This window comes from Peromyscus maniculatus, chromosome 2 (assembly GCF_049852395.1).
Source record: "Peromyscus maniculatus bairdii isolate BWxNUB_F1_BW_parent chromosome 2, HU_Pman_BW_mat_3.1, whole genome shotgun sequence".
NCBI lineage: Eukaryota > Metazoa > Chordata > Mammalia > Rodentia > Cricetidae > Peromyscus > Peromyscus maniculatus.
Genome location: NC_134853.1, coordinates 163,803,621 through 163,826,209, shown reverse-complemented (window position 1 = coordinate 163,826,209; position 22,589 = coordinate 163,803,621). Strand labels below are relative to the sequence as shown.

At 43.8% G+C, this 22,589-nt stretch overlaps 1 protein-coding gene across 1 annotated transcript; it reads left to right on the top strand.

Moving 5' to 3' along the window:
- The first annotated feature begins 1 nt into the window (after position 1).
- On the top strand, positions 2 to 20,014 carry Cfap107 (cilia and flagella associated protein 107). The gene is made up of 4 exons (XM_006989038.4): positions 2 to 310; positions 14,084 to 14,197; positions 18,450 to 18,627; positions 19,592 to 20,014. Exons 1-4 carry the CDS (start codon positions 200 to 202, stop codon positions 19,771 to 19,773), a joined length of 585 nt encoding a protein of 194 aa, XP_006989100.1. The 5' UTR covers positions 2 to 199; the 3' UTR covers positions 19,774 to 20,014.
- The last annotated feature ends 2,575 nt before the right edge of the window (positions 20,015 to 22,589 follow it).

Here is a 22,589-nt window from a genome sequence, read left to right as displayed (position 1 = left end):
GCCATGGAGACAGTCAACAAAAGAGAATCCAAGTCACATCACTCTGCCTGGAGGGAAGTGAGCTCTCCAGGCTTGGTTTTAAATTTCCTGAGCTGGACAGAGTGTTGGCAGATAAGGAGATGAACACTCGAACAACCCCCCAATACCTCTCTGTCCCCTGAACCTGCCAAGTCAACCGGACGCCTGACAGATCCTTACCATGTTTACGACTGCAAAGGTTCCTCAGACGTTTTCTACCCCGAGCTGGCAGATTGAAAAGCAGTATTCAACGAGAGTGCTCGTTGGAAACTGGGTGGAAGAGAGGAGGAAGGTAAGACAGGAGAGCCAGTGGGAAAATAGCTCAGAGAGAGGAGTAAAGTCACGGCTATTCTCTAGTGTGAGACAGCGCACCGCCGAATCTTAAGATTATGGTGCTAGGTACAGTCTTTGTGCTCTACATAGGAAAGATGCTTTTACACAAAAATTAAGGTCCTCCCTTATATCTTAGAGAAAAGACACCATAGCAGGGGTATTAATATAGTTGTACCTCTAACTCAGTTATAACTGGAATGTTTCAAGGTATCAGAATATTCCCCAGTTTCTTCGCACTTTTAAATTGCATTTATTATTGCTTGTTTTGTTGTTGTTTTTGTTTGTTTGTTTGTTTGTTTGTTTTTTTGGTTTTTGAGATAGTCTTTCCACATACTCCTGGCTGTCCTAGAACTCACTATTTAGTCTAAGCTGACCTCGAACTCACAGAGATCTGCTTGCTTCTGCCTCCCAAGTGCTTGGATTAAAGGCCTGTGCTACCACCTTCATACTTCTTTAAAGTTTTTAACTGGGCTAGAGACATGGCTGAGCAGTTAGGAGCACTTACTGTTCTTGTAGAGGCCTGGAGTTTGGTTCCCAGCCCCTGCCCTGATAGCACTTCACATACAACTCGGAGGGATCCAATGTTCTCTTCTGGCTTCCTTGTGCTGTATGAACATGGTTCACCTACATACATGCAAGCAAACACTCATACACATACAATTAAAATAATGCATAGATCTTTAAAAACAATAATTTTTATTTGTGTGTGTGTGTGTGTGTGTGTGTGTGTGTGTGTGTGTATGTGTGTGTGTGTTGTGAGATCAACATCTTTTGAACTTTTATTTGAAGACTTTCTACTCTTCTCAGCCTGGCCTTTCCCTGACCATAGCACCTACTGAGGCAGTCATGGCATGTCCTGCAGTGACGTCCATGGATATGTAGATATGGTATCTATATGTATATGTGTATATACATTTTTTTTCTTTTCAGGGATACCTAGACATCCTCAGATAGTCTTGGGAAATGAGAAAGGAACCGTGGTTAAGACAGAGCTACCAGCTTTGGTATAGGGAGAATGGGGATAGTTGGTGGTACTTTATGTTGACCTAAGCAGACCTGTCTATAAGACCTGGGGTTTGAGAACCTTAAAAATAGGGCAGCCTACAGTCTAATGCTGCAGACAACTTTACTTCAATCTCATGTACTTCTATACATGAATGAAACAAAGAAGGCAATGATCTAAGGAAGGTTGTTTGAGTTCAGAAAAACATGTAAATAAATGTCAGTAAGCACATACTAATTATCAACAGAGCAGTCCTTTCTCAGGACAGACCAATTTAAACACAATGTCTGGCATGTACTGTAGATTGTATTTGGGAAAGCATGAAATCAAGGCAGAAGGCCGTATCCAGATTCAGGGTACACTGAGGATAGTACTCAGCATAGTCTTCACCAGATTGGGTTCTATAGCTATGTTCTGACATCTAACAAGAATAAACATGTCTTATAAATTGAATGTAAATGTTTGCCTCAGGAGGTATAAAATGACGTCCAAGAACATTCCAGGGATCAAAATACACTTGAGGTAAAAAGTCCTCTGACTTTTTTTTTTCCTGGAGCCTCTCTCATAGTTCCCCAAGGCATTGTTCACCATGCATCTTTCTTTTGACTGTGTTCCATCACTTCGGATAACTAGAAAAGATTGTTTCCATGGAGAACATTAGCCATCACCAGACATGGCATGAGTCATCATTAACTGTAGCTGTGCTTGACTGATGTAAGGAAGAGAAGCACCAAGGGGAAAAAATTACCAGATGAGCAATCAGTTAGGGTTCTCATAGGAGAAAGCTGCAAGGGACTCCAATCTATAAACAATCAGTTACAGTGCCTGTAGGAGAAGCTACAAGGGAGTCTGGACTATAAATGTCTCAAACAGGAGATAATGGGTAGAGAAGGTCAAAGGTGGTGCATAGCCTTAATCTCAGTACTCAGGAGGCAGTAGGCAGATTTCTATGAGTTGAGGCCAGCCTGGGCTACATAGGGAGCTCCAGGCCAGCCAAGGCTACATAGTAAGACTTTTTTGGGGGTGGGGAGGAGAGGAAAGAGGAGAATGAGTAGAAGAATCCATTATAATACCCAAAGAAAAAGCTAGGGTTTGGTGGCATATATCTATAATCTCAATACTTGAAAAGGCTGGGCAGGAGGGTTGTAAGTTCAAGGCCAAGATAGGCCACGCATTGAGACCCTATCAAGAAAAGAAAGAAAAGGGAGATAGTATTTTAAAGGGAAATTAAGTTAATTAATAGGAAGTGTGTATGTGAACATAATAAACTACAGAAAAGCCCAGGCAGGATGTATGCCAAGAAAAGGCTTGAGAATTGATTCAGCCTTCTTGTTGGCTGGCGCTGAAGACCAGCTAGTTAAAAATAAAAAGGTCTTCCCCTTGCATATATCTGGTCAACAAAGAGTGGGAACGTTGTTTTTTCAGCAATTAAAAAATCATCAGGCATACAAAAGAAAAGGAAATCATGCCGAAAGAATAAACAAGGTAGCAACCTTTCTAAAAAAAACAAAGAGTATTAATATACCCTTAATTCCAGCACTGGGAGGTAGAGGCAGGCAGATCTGTGTAAGTCTGTGCATCTCTGAGTGTGTGACCAGCCTAATCTATACAGTAAGATCCTGTTTCAAAAAGAAAGAAAGAAAAAGAAAGGAAGGAAGGAAGAAAGGGAGGGAGGAAGGGAAAGGGAAAGGAAAGGAAAGGAAAGGAAAGGAAAAAGAATGGCTGAAAATATCGAAAATATCGCTTGAAGAAGTACATAGCTTTGTGAATCCAAGAAGTTCAAGAAATTCCAAGGAGAATAAATGTAGAGAGACACACTGGTGATAGCCATGGCAATCAAACTATTAGAAATCAAAGACAACAGGGACTCTTGAAAACATGAGACGAATGGGTAGGAGAGGTGGCTCAGAGCACTTGCTACTCTTACAGAGGGTCCAGGTTCAGTTCCCAGCACCACCTGCAACTCCAGTTCCAGGGGATCTCATGCCCTTTTCTGACCTCCAAGGGCACCAGGCTAGCATGTGGTACACAGACATACATGCAGTCAAAACACTCATACTCATGAACTAAATAGAGCTACAGAAGAAGAAGGAGAAGGAGAAAGAGAAAGAAAGGTAAATAAATGAAAACAAAACCCACAAACATTGACTTGTCCAGTAGGAGAAGAAAGAAAGATAGAAAGATACATAAAGAAAACAAAAACCATAGACAATGACTTGTCCAGTACAGGACAGTAACTTATCAGAGAGTCTATCAGTGGAGTTTTTCAGCAAAAACCTAGAAGCAGTGGGGTGATATATTCAAAGCATAACAAAAAGTAAAAACTGTCAATTGAGAATTCTATAGCCCACAAACTTTCCTTCAAAATTGAGAAAGTAATGAAGACATTTCCAGACAAGCAAAAGCCTAGGATATGTATCTGCCCAGAGCTCTGGAGATCTGGAGACCCATCTTTGAGGTAATCAGTCAAGTTGAAGTGAAGGAATGTAAGCTCACTTAAGTGAAAATACATAAAGATGAAAACCAATATTGTGTAACTTAAAATTTGTAAATGCCTATTACTTTCTACACAATTTAGAAAAATATATAAAAACTGTAGATTTATGCAAATAAGCACACAACCCAAAATGGTGGAATTTGTGACAGCAATAAAATAAAACAGCCCTTGCAAGATGGCTCTGTGTGTAAAGGTGCCTGTCACCAATCCTAGTGACCTGAGTTCGATCCCTGGAACCCACATGGGTGGAAGGAGAGAACTGACTCCTACAAGTTGTCCTGTGAGCTCCACATGTGTGTCATGGCATGTTGCCTTCCCTCTGCCTAGTCCCACATGCATTTAAATAAATAAAATGTGATAAATTTTTAAAACACACTTTTGTTTCATCTTAACAAATATACTTAATAACCAATTAAATCATGAAATAAACCTTTTAAAATATTGCTTTCATTTGCTTCAGCAAATCTCAGCTTTTGTAGCTCCATCTGCACAGCTAAATAAATAATATGTAGTAAGAGTCTGAAGAATACTTGTAGCTGGAGACAGGTAGAAGTTTATAGTTTAACAATCCTTATACTGTGCATGTTTCTTCTTACAAACTGTAGGTTTTGGCTTCTTGGGGTTTTTTGTTTACATTGGCAGAACACTGATATTGTGACTAATTGGGAAACTTGCTTACAGATTGTATATGCCCATCAGATAGATCCCTATATCATTGTTTACTTTAGCAATGCAATTGCTGATAGGGAGGCAGGTGGGAAGGTAGAGCTTGAAATGTGTAAAAGGTAAATTTTAAAGATAGCTTTATTTTGATGCTGGAAATGGAACACAGGGCTTTGTGAATGCTAGGCAAGCACACTGCCATTGTTCTATATTTCTAGAGCTCCAAAAATATAATTTAAAATCTTAGCTGGGCATGGTGGTGCATGTCTTTAATCCCAGCACGTTGAAGGCAGAGGCAGTGGATCTCTGAGTTTGAAGCCAGTGTAGTCTACAGAGTGAGTTCCAGAACAGCCAGGGCTACACAGAGAAACCCTGTCTCAATCAATCAATCAAACAAGCAAAAGTTACATTCATTCATTTATTTACATTGGGGTCAATGCCCTTGCCCTGAGACACTATGGGAGGAGAACTTGTGGAACTCAGTTCTCTTTTTCCACCATGTGGACTCCAGTTATCCAACTCTGGTCATCAGAGTTCATGGAAAGCCAATGGGCCTTGAAGAAACGTTTTATGAAGTTTGCTTTCAATGTGGCAAAACTAGCCATTTTGGCAAGAAACTGCTGTTGTCTTGACTGCTGACAGTATGCTGTCCAAATTGGACCAACAGGACACAAGGAAAAGCAGACTGCCAATTTAGTCAAGACAGGGTAGGACAATCCTTCTAAAATTCACAGAAAAGTCTGTCAGATATTCTAGGCCTCTAGGCTGAAGATGGATGCCTCCATGTTACACAGGAACCTTGGGTGACTGTCCAGGTAGCCAATTGTGTGTTGTTTCTTTTAGTTTTGGAAGTTGCTTGCTCTGTACTTCCTGTTTACTAAGGTAATATTATATCCTTCTGGGGTCTTTGATGGAGTTGAAGACTAGATAGTCACAGTTATAGTTTTCCTTAGCTATGATAGGTATAGAGTTTTGCACTCATCAAGATAGAATAGATAATGGAGTATTTTCTCTAAATATGCCAAATACAAATGGGCCAGATATTGTAAATGTAATTCTTACCTGATAATTGTCCCTATTGTTTCTAGCTTTATTATGTTAAAACAATTCCTTTTTCTTTAGACAAAAAGGGGGAAATGTGGAATAATCTTTTTGTACACTGTGAAGAAGGGTCACTTGAATTGGTTTTAATAAAAAGCTGAACTGCCAATATCTAGGCAGGAGTTTTGGGGCAGAGAGAATGCTGGGAAGAAGGACGGAGATGGGGGGAGTCACCAGCCGGACATGGAGTAAGTATGACAGGTAGAAGATGAGGTCACAAGCCATGAGCCACGTGGCAGCAAGTAAATTAATAGAAATGGGTTAATTTAAGTTACAAGAGCTAGTTAGAAACAAGCCTAAGCTATCAGCTGAGCTTTCATAATTAATACGAAGTCTCTGTGTGGTTATTTGGGAGCTGGCAGCCACAGAGAAAGACTTGTTATAGAAAGCACCTTCGCTGGCTGAACCATCCTGGCTGCCCTGTAATTTTAAATGTTAGAAATTCCCTACTTGAATTGGGTTCAGTTTTCCCACTGCTTTGAGAGGAAGAGTGAAAACAAACATGGAAAACAAAACAGATTGTGTCTGTTCAGTCTGAGGCTCTTGCTGCTGATTACATTCTTGTTAAGTGTGTGACAGTTCACTAATAAAGTCAGTTTACACTTTGTTGAATATCATTGTTGTAGGAAGTTATATGGTGTGTTGTTCAGGGCTTGAATATCTAGGTTTCAGAAACTTTGTATTAAGTGTTTGAATATGATAAGAAATTACAATATCTTTTTGTTTAGTCTAAATCTGTGCCAGGCCTTGGAATACATCTTCACTAAGTGATTAAAACAAGGGCTGGGCAGACAGCTCTGCTGTTAAGAGCACTGGCTGCTTTTGTAGAGGATCTGGGTTCAGTTCCCAGCACCTACAGAGTGGCTCACAACCATCTGTAATCTGATGCCCACTTCTAGCCTTCACAGGTCCCAGACACATACACAGTACACATACACACATGTAGGCAAAACACTCATACACATAAAATAAAAATAAATACAATCCCCTTTTTAAAAGTATATCAAGATGAGTGGTGGTGGTGCATGAATTTAATCCCAGCACTTGGGATGCAGAGGTAGGCAGATCTCCGAGTTCAAGGCTACCCTCGTCTACACATCAAGTTCCACCACAGCCAGGACTGTACAGAGAAACCCTGTCTCAAAAAACCGGGGGGTGGGGGGTGGGGGTGGGGTGTCTCAATGCTACACATTTAATATTGGGTAGAACAATCAGACGGAAGGTCAATGTGGAAACAAAGGGCTTAGACAACACCAGAGACTGTCTAGACCTAATGTATTAATGTATCATTCCACCTGACAAAACAAGGATATACATTCTCAAATACCCATGAAAAATTCCTAGGACAGACCATGTCATACACCACTAAACAATTCTTAACAACTAAAACAAACAAACAAGCTTGAAATCAGAAAAAGAGCCTTTTCTTTTTTTTGGCAGTAGGGTGGTGGTGGTGGTGGAGGTTCTCTGTGTAGCTTTGGAGCCTGTCTTGGAACTTACTCTGTAGCCCAGGTTAGCCTTAAACTCACAGAGATCTGCCTGCCTCTGTCTCCCGAGTGCTGGAATTAAAGGCGTGTGTCACCACCACCTGGCAAGAGCCTTTTCTTGAAGACCCTATGTAAAATTAAATAAGAAATCAGCAGCAAGGCTGAAACCATGGCTCATCAGTTAAGAGCAGATACTGCAGAGGACCCAAGTTCAGTTGCCAGGACCCACCTCCAACAGCTCGCAACCACTGGTAACTCCAGCTCCAGGGCACTCAGCACCTCTGGGCTCTGCAGCCACTTGCACACACATTCACACACGCACACATGCATGGGGGGGGCGCTGGGGGAGGAGAGAGAGAGAGAGAGAGAGAGAGAGAGAGAGAGAGAGAGAGAGAGAGAGAGAGAGAGAGAGAGAGATTAGATAGCAGGAGGTAGTAGCACTTGCTATATAATCCTAGCATTCAGGAGGCTGAAGCAGGGAGATAGGGAAAAATTGGGGGCAAGCGTGGAGTGTAATATAGTGAGTCTGAGACCAGCCTGAGCTATATATTGTGGCCCTTTTTATTTCTTAAAGGATGGGGCAGGAAAACCATGAAAACAAGACTTGGCTAATTGTAAATATTGACAAGGGGTTGGAGAGAGAGCTCAACAAGGGAAAATGTTTGCTTGCCTTGTGTCATAGCTTGCTTCCTGTTGTTGTGACAAACATCATGACCAAAAACAGCTTAGGGAGAAAGGGTTTATTTGACTGGCGTGCCCCAACCACAGACAAGGCAGGGCAGGAACCCAAGCAGGAACACAGGGAGGAGCGCTGCTCACTGGCTTGCTCCCCGTGGATTGCTCAGCCTGCTTTCTTTCATAACCCAGGACCACCTTCCCAAGGCTGGCATTGCCCGCAGTAACACCTCCTCCCACAACCATAATTAATCAAGAAAACGTTCCCGTAGACTGGTCTACAGGCCAATCTAATGGAAGCATTTCCTCAATTAAATTTCCTCTTCCCAGATGATTCTAGCTCAGTGCCCAGCTGACAAAAATCTAACTAGCACATCACGTAAGACTAAAGACCTGAGTTCAGATCCCAGGAATCCATGTCGAAGCTGGCTGTGCTGGCAAATGTGCGATCCCAGCACCTGCAGCAAAAGGAGAGAAAGAGACAAGCATCCTCTGAAGCTTGCAGGCCAGACCAGGCTGTGCAGTTCAGTGGCCAGCAACGAGAGACCCTCTTCAAACAGGGAAGGCAAAGAACGACACCAAATGTCCTCTGGCCATCACATGCACAGTATGCAAACATGGGACAACACATGTCACACACCACACCCACACCCACACACCATATACAACACATACACACCATGTACAACACACACACACCATATACAACACACACACACCATATACCACACACACACACCATATACAACACATACACACACACCATATACAACACACACACACCATATACAACACACACACACCATGTACAACACACACACACCATATACAACACACACACACCATATACCACACACACACACCATATACAACCCACACACCATATACAACACACATACACCATATACAACACACACACACCATATAAAACACACAAACACCATATACACCACACACACACACCATATGCAACACACATACACACCATATGCAGCACACACACCATATACAACACATACACTATGCACACCATATGCAACACACATACACACACACCATTTACACCATACACTATACAAAACACACACACAGCCTACAAAAACCATACACACTACACAAACCATAAAAACTCCACGCATTCCACACACTATACATACCATATACACTGCATACACACACATACTATGTAAATACTCCATATATATTACATACATCATATACCCCACACACACATCATACATTTCACACACATACACACACCACACTATAAATACCATACACCCCACACACACTGTGCACACTCACAAGTACTAATAAATATTTGAAAAAAGTTGGACAAAACTCACAATCTGTTATATATGCAAAGGAAAAAACTTCAAATAATGAAATATAAGTAGGGAATCATTATCAATTTCCACAGAATAAAAGATTAAGAGAATTGTACAAACAATTGTACACTAAACATTATTTTCTAAGACTTGTTTGGTTTTTATTTCTGCATATGTAATCATATGCTACATGCATGCAGTGCTGTGGAGACCAGAAGAGGGAATAGGTTGCCTTGGAACTGGAGCCACAGGAGATTGGGTGCTGGGGGCTCCTTTCTTCTGCCAATGCAGCAAATGCTTTTAGACACTGAGCCGTCTCTCCAGCCTCCAGAAAACTGCATAATCTGTATGAAATAAACAAATTCCCAGAAACATACACTCTATCAGGCTGAATTCTAAATAAACAGAAATGCCAGATCGATACACAATTATCAGAAAATTGGATTTGTTGAAAAAAATACTAGAAGAAAAAAAACAAGACAGATGAACTCACTGGGAAACTTTATCAAACATTAAAAAAAGGAGGAAATAAAAAATTAACACCTGGGGCAGGCGAGATGGCACAGCAGGTAAGAGCACTGGCTGCTCTTCGAGAGGACTCAGGTTTAATTTCCAGCACCAACATGGGTGCTCACATGAGTCTTCTAACTCCAGATCCAGAGAATCCAATGCCTCCCTCTCTGGCCTCTCTGGGCACTACATGCACACGGTGCACCAGCATACACACCAGCAAAACACGTGGGTTTTGTGTATAAAATAACTTTTTTTTTTTTAATTACAAAGAAGTAATAACACCAATCCTTCTCAAATACTTTCCAAAATTTGAAGGGGAGGAAATAAAATGAAAGAATAAAACCAGCATGACCCTATCAAGACAAAGATGTGATAAAAAATAAATAAAACTAATAACCTCTTAAGAATAATGATACAGTAGGTTGTAGGGACACATGCCTACAATCCCAGCACTCAGAGTCTGAGACAAGAGGATCACCAGTTCAAGACCAACCTGAGTTACTGTATAAAAACAAAATAACAACAGCTAGGGATGCATCTCAGTGGTGAGAGCCCCATCCAATCTTCCTAACGTTTAATCCAGTATGTGGGAAGCCGAGGCAGGGGGATTCTGAATTTGGGGCCTGCCTGGGTTATATAGTGAGACTTTATCTCAGAAGAAAAAAGAAAGGGAGGAAATGGAAGGAAGAAAGGAAGGGAGGAAAGAAGGGAGGGAAAGAAAAAGAGAACAGAACAGACTCCACCCACCAACAAAGAACCACAGGCAACAAATAATGCTGAGACCTGAACAAGCAGTCCTCCTCAAAGACCAGCTCCCTAAATGGATACCTAATGTCAGTGATCACCTTGGATACCATATACAAGCAAGTAGCACTAAACATGCTGGGCAGGCTGTACTTATATATTTAGGGGTGTGTGCTTGCGTGTGTGTGTGTGTGTGTGTGTGTGTGTGTGTGTGTGTGTGTGTGTGTGTGTGTGTGTGTGTGATAACTAACAATTTTTAAAAAAGAGGTCGTGGTTTCCAGAGGATGTAATGTGGGGTACATGGGAGGGATTGGAGGGAGGGAAGAGAAGAGGGGATAAATGACATAATTTTTAATTAAACAAAAATAATAAATTTTTAAAAAGGAAAGAGCAGGTGGCTGACAAGATGGCTCCGTGGGTGAAGGTGATTGCTGTGAAGAGTTATGACCTGAGTTTGATCCCCAGATTCCACATGGCAGAGGAGAGAACTGATTCCCAAGTTGTCCTCTCACCACCACATTTTCATCTGACACATGTACACCCCAACCCCCCATCAAATAAACACATGTTGAAATGGTTGTTAAAGGGCTAGAGAAATGTCCCTCAGTTAAGAACATGAATTGCTTTTCCAGAGGATCCCAGTTCAGTTCCCAGCACCCACATCAGGCAGCTCAACACCCCCCACCCCCGCATCTGTATTTCCAGCTCCAGAGAGATTTGATACCTCTGGTCTCTTCAGGCACCTGTACATATGCACACTCAGACATACACACAATTATAATGAATAAAAATTAAAAATTGTTTTTAAAACAGACTGTTTAGCTTTTTATTAAACCAAATTGTTCATTAGCATTCAAAAAATTCAAAATCAATAAGACACCATACAGGATCCAGACTCTCTGTGTATTTTCCATCTTTACATGGCTTATCTTTTTCATATTATTTTATTCTCTTTATAAAGCCTTTATCTTATTATTTATAAACTATTTTTTCTATGTCTGTCTATACCTATTTTCTTTTCTTTCTTAAGCCTATGCACATATTTTTAAACACACTGTAACTTGTTTAGAGATTTTTTTCCATTTGGATCTGTCTTTACTGAGCAGTGTTCTCTCACAGCATGAGACAAATCTTAAACTGCCATGTCAGCTGCCACACAGCTCAGGTTAACACATGGCACTGGTGCATGGTGCTGGTGGCTGACTCCAGTCTGCAGGCAGCAGCCTGTAAGGGAGCCTTTTTATGCTGCCAAGCATCAGTCCGCCTGAGAGACTGCAGGACTAGAAATCTACATCAGGCTCCTTGTCCAGAACTTTCCCTAGCTTTCTCAGGCATTTTTCTTTGGGCGGCCAGCTCTCTCTCTCTCTCTCTCTCTCTCTCTCTCTCTCTCTCTCTCTCTCTCTCTCTCTCCTCTCTCTCTCTCACACACACACACACACACATACACACACACACACACACACACACACACACACACACACACACACACATTATTATTAATTATAAAAGCTCAGCCTTTAGCTTAAGCTTGTCCCAGTAGCCCTTATAACTTAAATTAACCTATTTTTATTCATCTACATGTTGCCATGTGACTTACTTTTACCCCTCCTCCTGTATGTCTTGCTTCCTCTGTGTCTGCCTGGCCACTTTGCTTTTCTTCTTCCCAGAGCTCTCTCTGTCCAGAAATCTCACCTATACCTCCGGCCTCGCTATAGGGTGTTTAACTTTTTATTACACCAATCATGGTGACACATCTTCACACAGTGTAAAGGAATATTCTACAACAAAGGGGCTGGAAAGATGGCTCAGTGGTTGAGACCACTGGTTGCCCTTCCAGAAAACACAGGTTCAGTTCCCAGAACACACATGTCAGGTCACAACCACCTGAAATTCCAGTTCCAGGGGAATCTGGTGCCCTCTTCTGGACTCTGAGGGGCACTGCACACACACATACAGGCAGGCAAAACACCCATATGTATATAAAAAAAATTGAAATAATGAGAATAAAATTTTTAAAAAATTAATTTCCTAAAAGCAAAAGGGGGAAGAATAGAAAGAATTGGACACAACACAACCATATGACCCACCAGTTCTTCTGAATGTAACCTGAAAAGAATGAAAACTCAGGTTCAGAAAGATATTTCTAAGCAATGTTATTCACATTTAGTCCAAGAGGAGGCACAATGCAGGTGACAATACTCACCCGTCGATGGATAAAAAAACAAGATATGCTAGGTCACACAGCCTCTATAAGGAAGGAAATTCTGGACATCCTCCCACATGAATGAATGTTGAAGACATGAGTGAAAGGAGTCAGCTGTAATAGGACAAACATTGTGGGACCACTTCTTCCGGGTGCCTCGGGTATGTCCATTCATAGAAACTGAAAGCAGCATGGCCAGGGGAGCCTGGTGTTTGAGATGTAGACCTTCTAGATACTGGGGGTGGCTGAGCAACAATGGGAATGTGCTTAATGTCATTACACTGTACACTTAAAAATGACTAAAACGGAGCTGGGCGGAGGTGATGCACAACTTTAATCCCAGCACTCAGGAGGCAGAGGCAGGAGATCTCTGTGGGTTTGATCCCAGCCTGGTTGACATAGCAAGCTCCTATGGACAACCAGGACTACATAGAAAAACCCTATCTCAAAATACAAAATAAAATAAAATGGACTAAAATTCCTGGACCTCTGCATTCCTGTAACCCTGGCACACGGGGATAGAGTGAAGAGGGAAGACCATGACTTCAAGGCCAGACTTGGCTATATTTTGAAACTGTGTCTAGGCAGAAAACAAGCACACAAACAAAACAGTCAAACTAGTATATACTTACTAGTTTACCGTATCAAGAAAGCAATCAAAAAACACAACACGAAAAATAAGGATGGTGGTGCACCCCTTTAATCCCACCACTTGGAAGGCAGAGGCAGGTAGATCTCTGTGTGTTCGAGGCCAGCCTGGTCTACAGAATGAGTTCCAGGACAGCCAGGGCTGCACAGAGAAACCATGTCTTGAAAAACCAAAGGGAAAAAGAAAAAGAAAAAAATAAGAAAAGAAGATGGTGAATGGGGAACTCAAAAGAGAAAGGAGAAGCAAAAGACTTACAGTCTAGAGCATTGATTCTCAACCTGGGTGTCAAATGACCCTTTCAGAGGGGTCACATATCAGACACCCTGCATATCAGATGTTTACATTATGATTCATAACAGTAGAAAATAATAGTTATGAAGTAGCAATGAAAATAATTTTATGCTCGGGGGTCACCACAGCATGAGGAACTGTGTTAAAGGTCAAAGCATTCATTAGGAAGGTTGAGAACCTCTGGCTTAGAGGAATTCTGAGAGCAAGAGAGGACAAAAGTGGGCTGGAGAGATGGCTTAGTAGTTGAGAGCATGGGTCTCAATTCCCAGCTTCCACATGGCAGCTCACAACCGTCCATAGCTCCAGTTCCAGGGGACCCGACATCCTCATAATACGGGCAAAACACTAATGCGCTTAAAATCAAAATAAATTTTGAAAAAAAAAAAAAAAAGAAAGGACAGAAGAAAGTCACCAAGGGAGTCTGGAGCAGGCTCTGAGCCCCTTAGCTCATGTCCTTCCTGTGTTATTGGGTGTCCTGGGCTCTTACTCAGTCTGTTCTGGTGTGGTGGCTGGGGAACACAGCAGGGGGAAGAGAGGCAGCCACTCAGACATTCTCACTCATATGTGTTCGTTTCCAGTTCACCAAAGCCACTGACCGCACCCCGCAGTGCATTCACAGGAAGGAATATGTCCCCTTCCCAGGCCACAGACCAGACCATATATCCAGGTGGTATGGGAAAAGGAGAGTGGAGGTAAGTGACATTTATTATCCGGTGGGATTGTGCCAGAGGCTCTGGGATCCTAGCACCTCCAGGTACAGCAGGGTAGCACACCTCCTACACAAGTTCCTCTGGATGGCTCCCTCCAGGCTTGCAGTGGGGATAGCAAGCTTGTCACCATCATCCATAGGGCACAGCTGTGCTCTGTGCCACCACACTCTGAGAATCCCAAGTGAGCATCCTGAGTGTTTTGTTTTGCCAGCCTGTCATCATCTCATCCTATGTACCCCAACATCTCTTTAAAGTCAGGCCAGTTTCAGGAAGGAGTGAGGTGTGATTTGTGAGAATCAGAGCATTTTAGTGTGGGAAGGGCCCCCAAGAGACCAGCTGCTCGTAATCCAAAGGCAGGAAACGAATCCTTTGTGTGGCTTGATGGAAAGGGAACAAGCAGATGGCTTTTCTAGAAATCAGAGACAACTAATGTGTCTCTTTTATTTTTAAATTAATTAATTTATTTATTTATTTATTTATTTATTTTCAGAGCTGAGGACCTGACCCAGGGCCTTGCACTTGCTAGGCAAGCGCTCTACCGCTGAGCTAAATCCCCAACCCTTTCTTTTAAACTTTGGGGGGTTTTTTGTTGTTGTTTTTTGTTTTGTTATGATTTGGTTTTGTTTGTTTGCTTTTCAAGACATGGTTTCTTGTCCTGGAACTCATTCTGTAGACCAGGCTGGCCTTAACTCAGAGGTCTGCCTGCCTCTGCCTCCCGGGTGCTGGGATTAAAGGTGTGTGCACTGCCACCACTGATACCATCACCACCGGGCTTCTTTTAAGTTTTCATAAAACACTAATTTGTCCATTTCCTGTGGGAGCCATCTGTGCATGTGTGGAGGTCAGAGGACAGTTTGTTGAAAATGGATCGCCCTCAAGTCCTCAACTTGGCAGCAAGCAGCTTTACTGGCTGAGCCATCTCTCTAGCCTTGAGGCCTGAATCAAAGGATTTTATTCCGTCACAGACTAAAATTCTTGTTTCAGTATAAACTGAAGTTCCTGGGGGGTCGGGGGGAGGCCACACCTACATTAAAGATTCTACCAGCCTGGCTGACTGGTCAGAACTTCCTAATTATAATGGGTTGGAATGTTGCAGATCAAGAGCCAAATTATTTGAGGCTATCTTTAGTCCTCTTAGCAGCTACTCATTGCCCTTGTGTTTGACCTAACATCCTTGTTGCTAGCTGGTAAAAATTTTCGAAATGTATTAACTTAACTTCCACCTACCCAAGCTGAGAATGTCATCAGACAGCATCTGGGACTTAGGCAGAGACTTCTTCCCTTTGCTATAACACACCTACTTGACGCTCCTACTAATGCATTTGGAAAATGCTTTATGACTTTATTTTGTACCTATAAGAAAACTTCACAAGATTCTAGGTGTGGTAGTATATACCTTTAATCTCAGCACTCAGGACACAAGAGGCAGGTGGAGCTCTGTGAATTTTAGGGCAGCATGGTCTACGTAGGAAGTTCCAGACCAGCCGGGGCTACACAGTGGGACCTGGTCTCAAAAAATAAAAACAAACAAACCCCAACGACAAAACAAAACCTCCATAAGGGTCAGCTTGCAAGATAGTACAGTGAGCAAAAGGCTCATGCCACCAAGTCTGACAACCTGAATTTGGTGTCTGGAATTCCCTTTGCTGGAAGGAGAAAACCAATTTCTGCAGATTGTCCTCAGATCTCCATAGACGCTTATACACACACACACACACACACACACACACACACACACACACTTGCGTGCGTGCCTATACACAAACAAATGTTCGGCTTTTTTTCACATAAATGCAAGAAAAGATTAATAATATGGATTCTTTAAAAAAATCATGAAATTGTTTCTACATACAACCTACTATTATTCTTGGTGACATGAACTTGTGTTCCCAATCCCTGATCACTCATACTTGGTTCAAGAATAAACTATCCCAAGTGAGCTCCAGGAAAGGCGCAAAGCTACGCAGAGAAAGCCTGTCTCGAAAAAAACCAAAAAAAAAAAAAAAAAAAAAAAAAAAAAGAATAAACTATCCTGGGGCTGGAGATAGCTAAGAGCACTGGCTGCTCTTCCAAAGCTCCTGAGTTCAATTTCCAGCAACCACATGGTGGCTCACAACCATCTGTAATGAGATCTGGCGCCCTCTTCTGGCCTGCAGGGATGTGTGCAGGCAGAGCACTGTATACATAATAAATAAATAAATAAATCTTAAAAAAAAAAACGAAGAAGAATAAACTATCTTTTATTTCCTTTGAGATGAGAGCTGGGTTTTGCCTTGACACTGCCAGAGATGACTGTCTTCTGCCTTGGGGAAAGTCACATCATAATAAGTGGTGTCAGACTCTCTGTTGACATCCCTGAGACACAAGGACACTGACATCCCCAGACCATGCACGCATCTCTAGTCCACACTGCCATTCCTAGCTGCGTTGGTGTCTGTCCCTGGACCGTGCAGCATCTCCAGGGCACGCTCTTGGATTCTTGAACTTCACCACAGCTTTCCACACGGAAGAGACAAAGGTGTTTTAACTGAAGGAAGTCAGAATAAAAACCCACAGCCTGGGGCTCCCAGTCCCCAACCACATCCTGTTATCCCTGCTCTTCCATAAGAGGTCATTACCCCACAGCTTCTTGGCCTTTGGCTATGATAAGCACAGAGCACTAGGCAATCTTTTAAAGAGACCTTTGGTCTCATTGCAAACCCTGACCCCAAGTCATGGTTCAATATGGTTAAAACTAATTAGTTCCAGGGGCCGAGAGATGGCTCAGTGGTGAAGAGCCCTTGCTGCTCTTACAGAGGACTTGAGTTTAATTCCTAGCACCCATGTCTGTCGACACACGGCCCTCTGTCACTCCAGCTGCGGGTGAGAAGTATTGACTTCCTCTCCTGGCCAGCATGGGCATCCTCCTCCCAACCCTCAACACACATATACATATAAATAAAAATAGAATAAATCTGCCCTTAAAAGTTTCCCTGACAAGCCAGGCGGTGGTGGCACATGCCTTTAATCCCAGCGCTCTGGAGGCAGAGCCAGGCGGATCTCTGTGAGTTCGAGGCTAGCCTGGTCTACAGAGCGAGATCCAGGACAGGACCCAAAACTACACAGAGAAACCCTGTCTCAAAAAAAAAAAAAAAAAAAAAAAAGTTTCCCTGACACTCCACCACCACCACCACCACACACACCGAAACAAACAGAAATCTCTTCCTCAAGATTCTTTCTGTTCCTAAGGCTTCATTCACCAAACCCCATCCCTGTCTCAAGTAACAGCTGTCCCTGGCTGGGGCTCTGCTCCCTCGTGTGGCCATATGTGGTATTGCATTCCCCCTCATGATTTTGAGATATGCAGAACCCAAAGAAATGCCAATAAAACCCCTGTTGGGCCCTCTCCTGCAGGTCTGCCGCCCAGGGAAAAGCACCAGCTCACTAGCTGGTTTAGAAAGGGACTCCTGGCCCCTGGTGGTGCCGATCTTGGGAACTGTGCATTGCATTCCAGCCCAAACCCTTCGAGTCTCTCTGGCATTGTGCTCTGACTTATTTATGGAGCGACTCTTAGAAGCCTGGGGTGTAGGGTGTCTACGGTCCATGATGAATCAACCTCCTTTCAATTAGTCCGGCTCCCTAAAATTCCCTTCTTCCTTAGGAAAACCCCGATTTCAGACAGGCATCCCAGACAGAAAAACACAGCTTTCTCCTTCCTGGTAAATAACTCCTCATCAAAGAAACAGCTCCTTGCTTTGCAGCCGAGGGGACCATAAATCCTTCCTGGGGGAAGGTGATTTACAGAGACTTCTCTAGCTCTCCCCACCCTAACTGAAGGAAATATGAAGCCCAAATGTCCCTTGCCTTGGAAACGGGCAGTTGCCGGGAGCAAGGCAAGACCGAACCAAAGAGTGCAATGTCAGATCCCAAAGCTGCATCCTGAGCGGCGCTGGCAGCTTCCATTCAGTTGAACATCTTGACTTTAATTTTAATTTACCATGGTAGCTCACCCTGGGGACGAATGGACTTGGCCAGAGACCTGAAAGCGGCTAGCTGGAGTATATAACTGAAAGAGCAATGTGTCCCAGTGGGTCAGACAGCTCTGTGGCCCTTGGGGGGGGGTGTCTCTGGTGACCAGTGGGGGCTTCCTCTTCACTGGCGTCTCAGCTCCGTGAGAGGTGATTACTGCCAGCATCCTGGGCTGGAAGGGACACCTTGCTCCGATGGGTAATGTGACCACTGTTTGTCCTTCCAGGGTCTCCCATACAAGCACCTGATCACCCACCACCAGGAGCCCTCTCATCGGTACCTGATCAGCACCTACGATGACCACTACAATCGACACAATTATAACCCCGGGGTGCCCGCCCTGCGTACCTGGAACGGACAGAAATTGCTGTGGCTGCCAGAGAAGTCTGACTTTCCCCTTCTTGGTACTTTTATAATTGGAGATTTTCCCTGTGTTGGTCTATAAGGGGGACCACAAAGGCACAGGGCTGAGGTGTGCTCGAATTACAAAGACCTACAGGAGCAGTGGGGTGAGGTCACAGGAAAATGAACCCTGCTTATTGCTCAGGACTGCACCTGCCTTCTCCCCTTGACATCAGGGATAATCCTGTAATGAAGGCCTCACCTCTAACGAGGACCAGAGGTGGCTGAAAGCAACACACTCTCTACTCCCATGCCAGGCATTCCCTCTAGGCACAGTGAGTGAATCTTCCTTGGGGTTCCTGGGGGACATAGTGGCTGACAAGCACAGAATGCGCCTGTCCTCAGGGAATTGATAATCCAAGAAGGAGACAGACTTATTAATAAATAAGACTGAGTAAAGATTTAGATAGGGGTGTGTACTATAAAAAAAACAACAAACAAAAACAAAAACCAGGTAAGGGGCAGAGTATTTGAGAACTTCTTTTATTTATTTGTGTTTTGAGACAGGGTTTCTTTGTCTTGCCCTGCCTGTCCTGGAACTCGCTCTCTAGACCAGGCTGGCCTCAAACTCACAGAGATCACTTGCCTCTGCCTCCCAAGCACTGGGATTAAAGGCGTGGCCCACCGCTGCCCTGCTTTGAGGATTGTGAGGACTTTTCATGTGTCTCCGGCCCCTGCCCACCCTGTCAGCCTTGGTTCTGTATATAACGGCCTGGAAAACATGGCGGGAGTATGGGGCAATTGTGTCTCCTGTCTGCTGGCCCTTGCGTCTCGCCCCAGCAGCTCCTAGAGGTGCTGTCTCCATTAGCACATCAGTGGTATGATAGGCAACTCTGGGCCATTCCAGAACCAGATGGCTGTCCTGCCGATGGGTGATGTGAGTGCCATGCGCGTTCTCATAACCAGTGTGTATAAGAGTCCTGGAAGGCCTGTGTCACCCTCACCCAGACCTGCTTTCTCTTGCAGCGCCCCCCACGAACTATGGACTGTTGGAGCAGCTGAAACAGAAGTGGCTTGTGTCCAAGACCAGCCCGAGGGAAAGCATTTATACTACATCCTACCCCAGGCTGCCGGTGTGTGCGATGTCCAGGAGGGAGCATGCCATCCCGGTCCCTCCCCCTCGACTGCACCCCACCCCACACTTCTGAGAACTACCACTCCATTTGCAGTCCGGCCAGAGCCAGCAGGAGACCCACGGCCTCACTGGACTTGTCAGACAGCATCTGCAGATGTGGCCCAAGGATTAATTATGGACCATTGTTGGGGTGTGTGTGTGTGTGTGTGTGTGTCTTGGAATCATGATCTGTATTTTGTGGTACCTTCTCTCTAAACTCATAAATTGTTTTTGTTTCCACCCCATAATTAAAGCTCCTTTACAAAACTGCAAAACCAAGTGTGTACAGAGGCCAGACAGACACTGTAGGAGAAAAACACAAGTCTTGACCTCATTGACTGTTTCTGGTCACTGTGACCAAACATCTGACAGACAATACCTTAAGGGAGGAAGGGTCTGTTCTGGCTCACAGTTCCAGGGCTACAGCCAGCCCATGTGCTTTGGAAGACAAGGTGACAGAAGCTGGAGGCAGCTGGTCCCCTTGCATCCAGAATCAGGAGTCGAGAATCAGGTGGGTTCAATAGCTCACCTCTTTTTGTCTCAGAATCCCAGTCCATGGAATGGCGCCACCTACAGTGAACTCAATTTAGCTCATCGCCCACAGGCATGACCAAGGCTTGTCTCTTAGGTGAGTCTAGAGCTTGCCAAGTTGACAACCAATATTCACCACTGCATTGCTCTTTAAAATTTTACCTATTCATGTTTGTGCATGCCTGCATGTGGAGATCAGAGGACTACTTTTGGGAGTTGGTTCTTTCCTTCTACCACATGGGTCCTGGGACTTGAACTCACATTGTCAAGCTTAATCAGCAAGTGCCCATACCCACTGAACCACCTCATCTGTCCCAGTCACAAGTCCCTAAGTTTGATTTCCCATATGTAGTGATGTTTTATTTGTACACCCCAATAAAGCTTATTTGAGGATCAGAGGAAAAAGCCAGCCACTATATTAAACATAGAAGTCAGGCAATGGCAGCACACACCTTTAATCCTAGCATTCGGGAGGCAGAGATTCATCTGATCTCTGTGAGTTCAAGGCCACACTGGGAACAGAGCCAAGCATGGTATCACACGCCTTTAAATTCCAACACTAGTTAACCATAAAGGTCTGGAGGTCTGTACAGACAGACAGGAAGTGACAGAGCTGGGCAGAAAGAGGAAGTGATGTAACTGGGCGGAGAGAGGAAGTGAGAGGGCAGCGACAGAAAGGCGTGGATATTACAGGAAGTAGCTCTCTCTTGGGCTGAGGATTTCCCAGGGTAAGAACTTGTGGCTGTGGCTTGTTCTATTCCTCTGATCTCTTGGCTTTCACCCCAATATCTGGCTCCAGGTTTGTTTGTTTGTTTTTTAAATTAATAAGACCGTTTAGCAATTTGTCTTACACCCATGTTCCACAGAAGAAAAAACTGAGGCACAAAAAGGCGTTAGACTCCCTCAGATTTTTGCACATTGGTATGTATTTTCAAGGAATGTCAGGTCCAAGGGTAAAAAGCAGACTTTGGTCTGAGACCCAGGAGGAAACTGCAGAGAATAGAGACAGCATCCTGAGGACAGTGTCAGAACAGCAGGTGGTAAGGAAGGAGTCTCACTGATGTTGCTGAGGTTATAGGAGAGGTGTGCGGGTACAAAGGGAATGTCACTGGACATTGTCCTCTGCCTCTGGGTTCTCAGAAGAGGGCTTTAAGGAGGTTGGAATAAGAGTGGATTTCCTGCAGTTGGAGAGATAGCTCAGTGGTTAAGAGTATTGGCTGTTCTTCCAGAGAACCTGGGTTCAATTCCCAGCACCCACATGGCAGCTCACAACTGTCTGTAACTCCAGTTTCAGGGGATCTGGCACCCTTGCACAGACATACATGTAGGCAAAACACCAATGCACATAAAAATAAATCTTACCCGCCCAAAAAAAAGAGTGGGTTTCTTGAGAAAATAATATAGTTTTGTTCTTAACCAGAACAGGGATCCACCTGCCATGGGGACCAGTCACAAGCTAAGAATATGCTTCTAATTTAGCACCTTTTTACTGTATTTTTATTGGGGTTGTTGATCATGTGTGCACCACAGTGTATGTGATCAGAGGACAATTTATAGGAGTCAGTTTTCTCCTTCTACCGTGTGGGTTTCAGGGATTGAATTCAGGTCATCAGGCTTGGCAGAATAGTTACAGCCCAGTCTTGTAGTTTCTCTCTGGGTCTTCCAAGCCCCACAGTTCTGCAGCCCACTTATAAAATAATCACTCAGAAGCTCATATTAATTATAATTGCTCGGCCATTAGCTCAGGCTAACTATCGACTAGCTCTTACATCTTAACCCATTTCTATAAATCTATACCTTGCCACGTGGCTCGTGGCTTACCGGTATCTTTACATCTTGCTTCCACTATGTCTGGCTGGTGACTCCTGACTCAGCCTTCCTCTTCCCAGAATTCTCCTTTCTCTTTGTCCCGTCTATACTTCCTGCCTGGCTACTGGCCAATCAGCACTTTATTTATTAACCAACCAGAGCAACACATTCACAGCATACAGAGAGATATCCATAGCACAGTTTTTCTCTGAAAAGCCTTTCTTTGCTATGTGCCCCTATCCCTACTCCAGTTGTGGGCACCCACTACTGTGGGCACAGTACCCTGTATACAGAGGAGGCTTTACTGAGTGTGCGTGAATAATCTGCTGTCTTTGGGGGCTCCTCTTGGACCATTACTCTAGTCCTTTGAGTATCTGTCATGCTGGACCTTTGGTGGAATTCATAAGGACTAGCTAACCCAGTCCTAGAAGCCCCTGTTCTTCCCAGAGCTCAGATGTTCCCACTACAGCATCAGAGCAAAGTGCTTCCTTAGGACTCCCTTTGCCAATC

Coding starts and splice junctions, on each gene's coding strand:
- Cfap107 (XM_006989038.4), top strand. CDS start 200: ATGTTTACGACTGCAAAGGTTCCTCAGACGTTTTCTACCCCGAGCTGG. Junction 311..14,083: donor GGGTGGAAGAGAGGAGGAAG/GTAAGACAGGAG, acceptor GTTCGTTTCCAG/TTCACCAAAGCCACTGACCG. Junction 14,198..18,449: donor ATGGGAAAAGGAGAGTGGAG/GTAAGTGACATT, acceptor TTGTCCTTCCAG/GGTCTCCCATACAAGCACCT.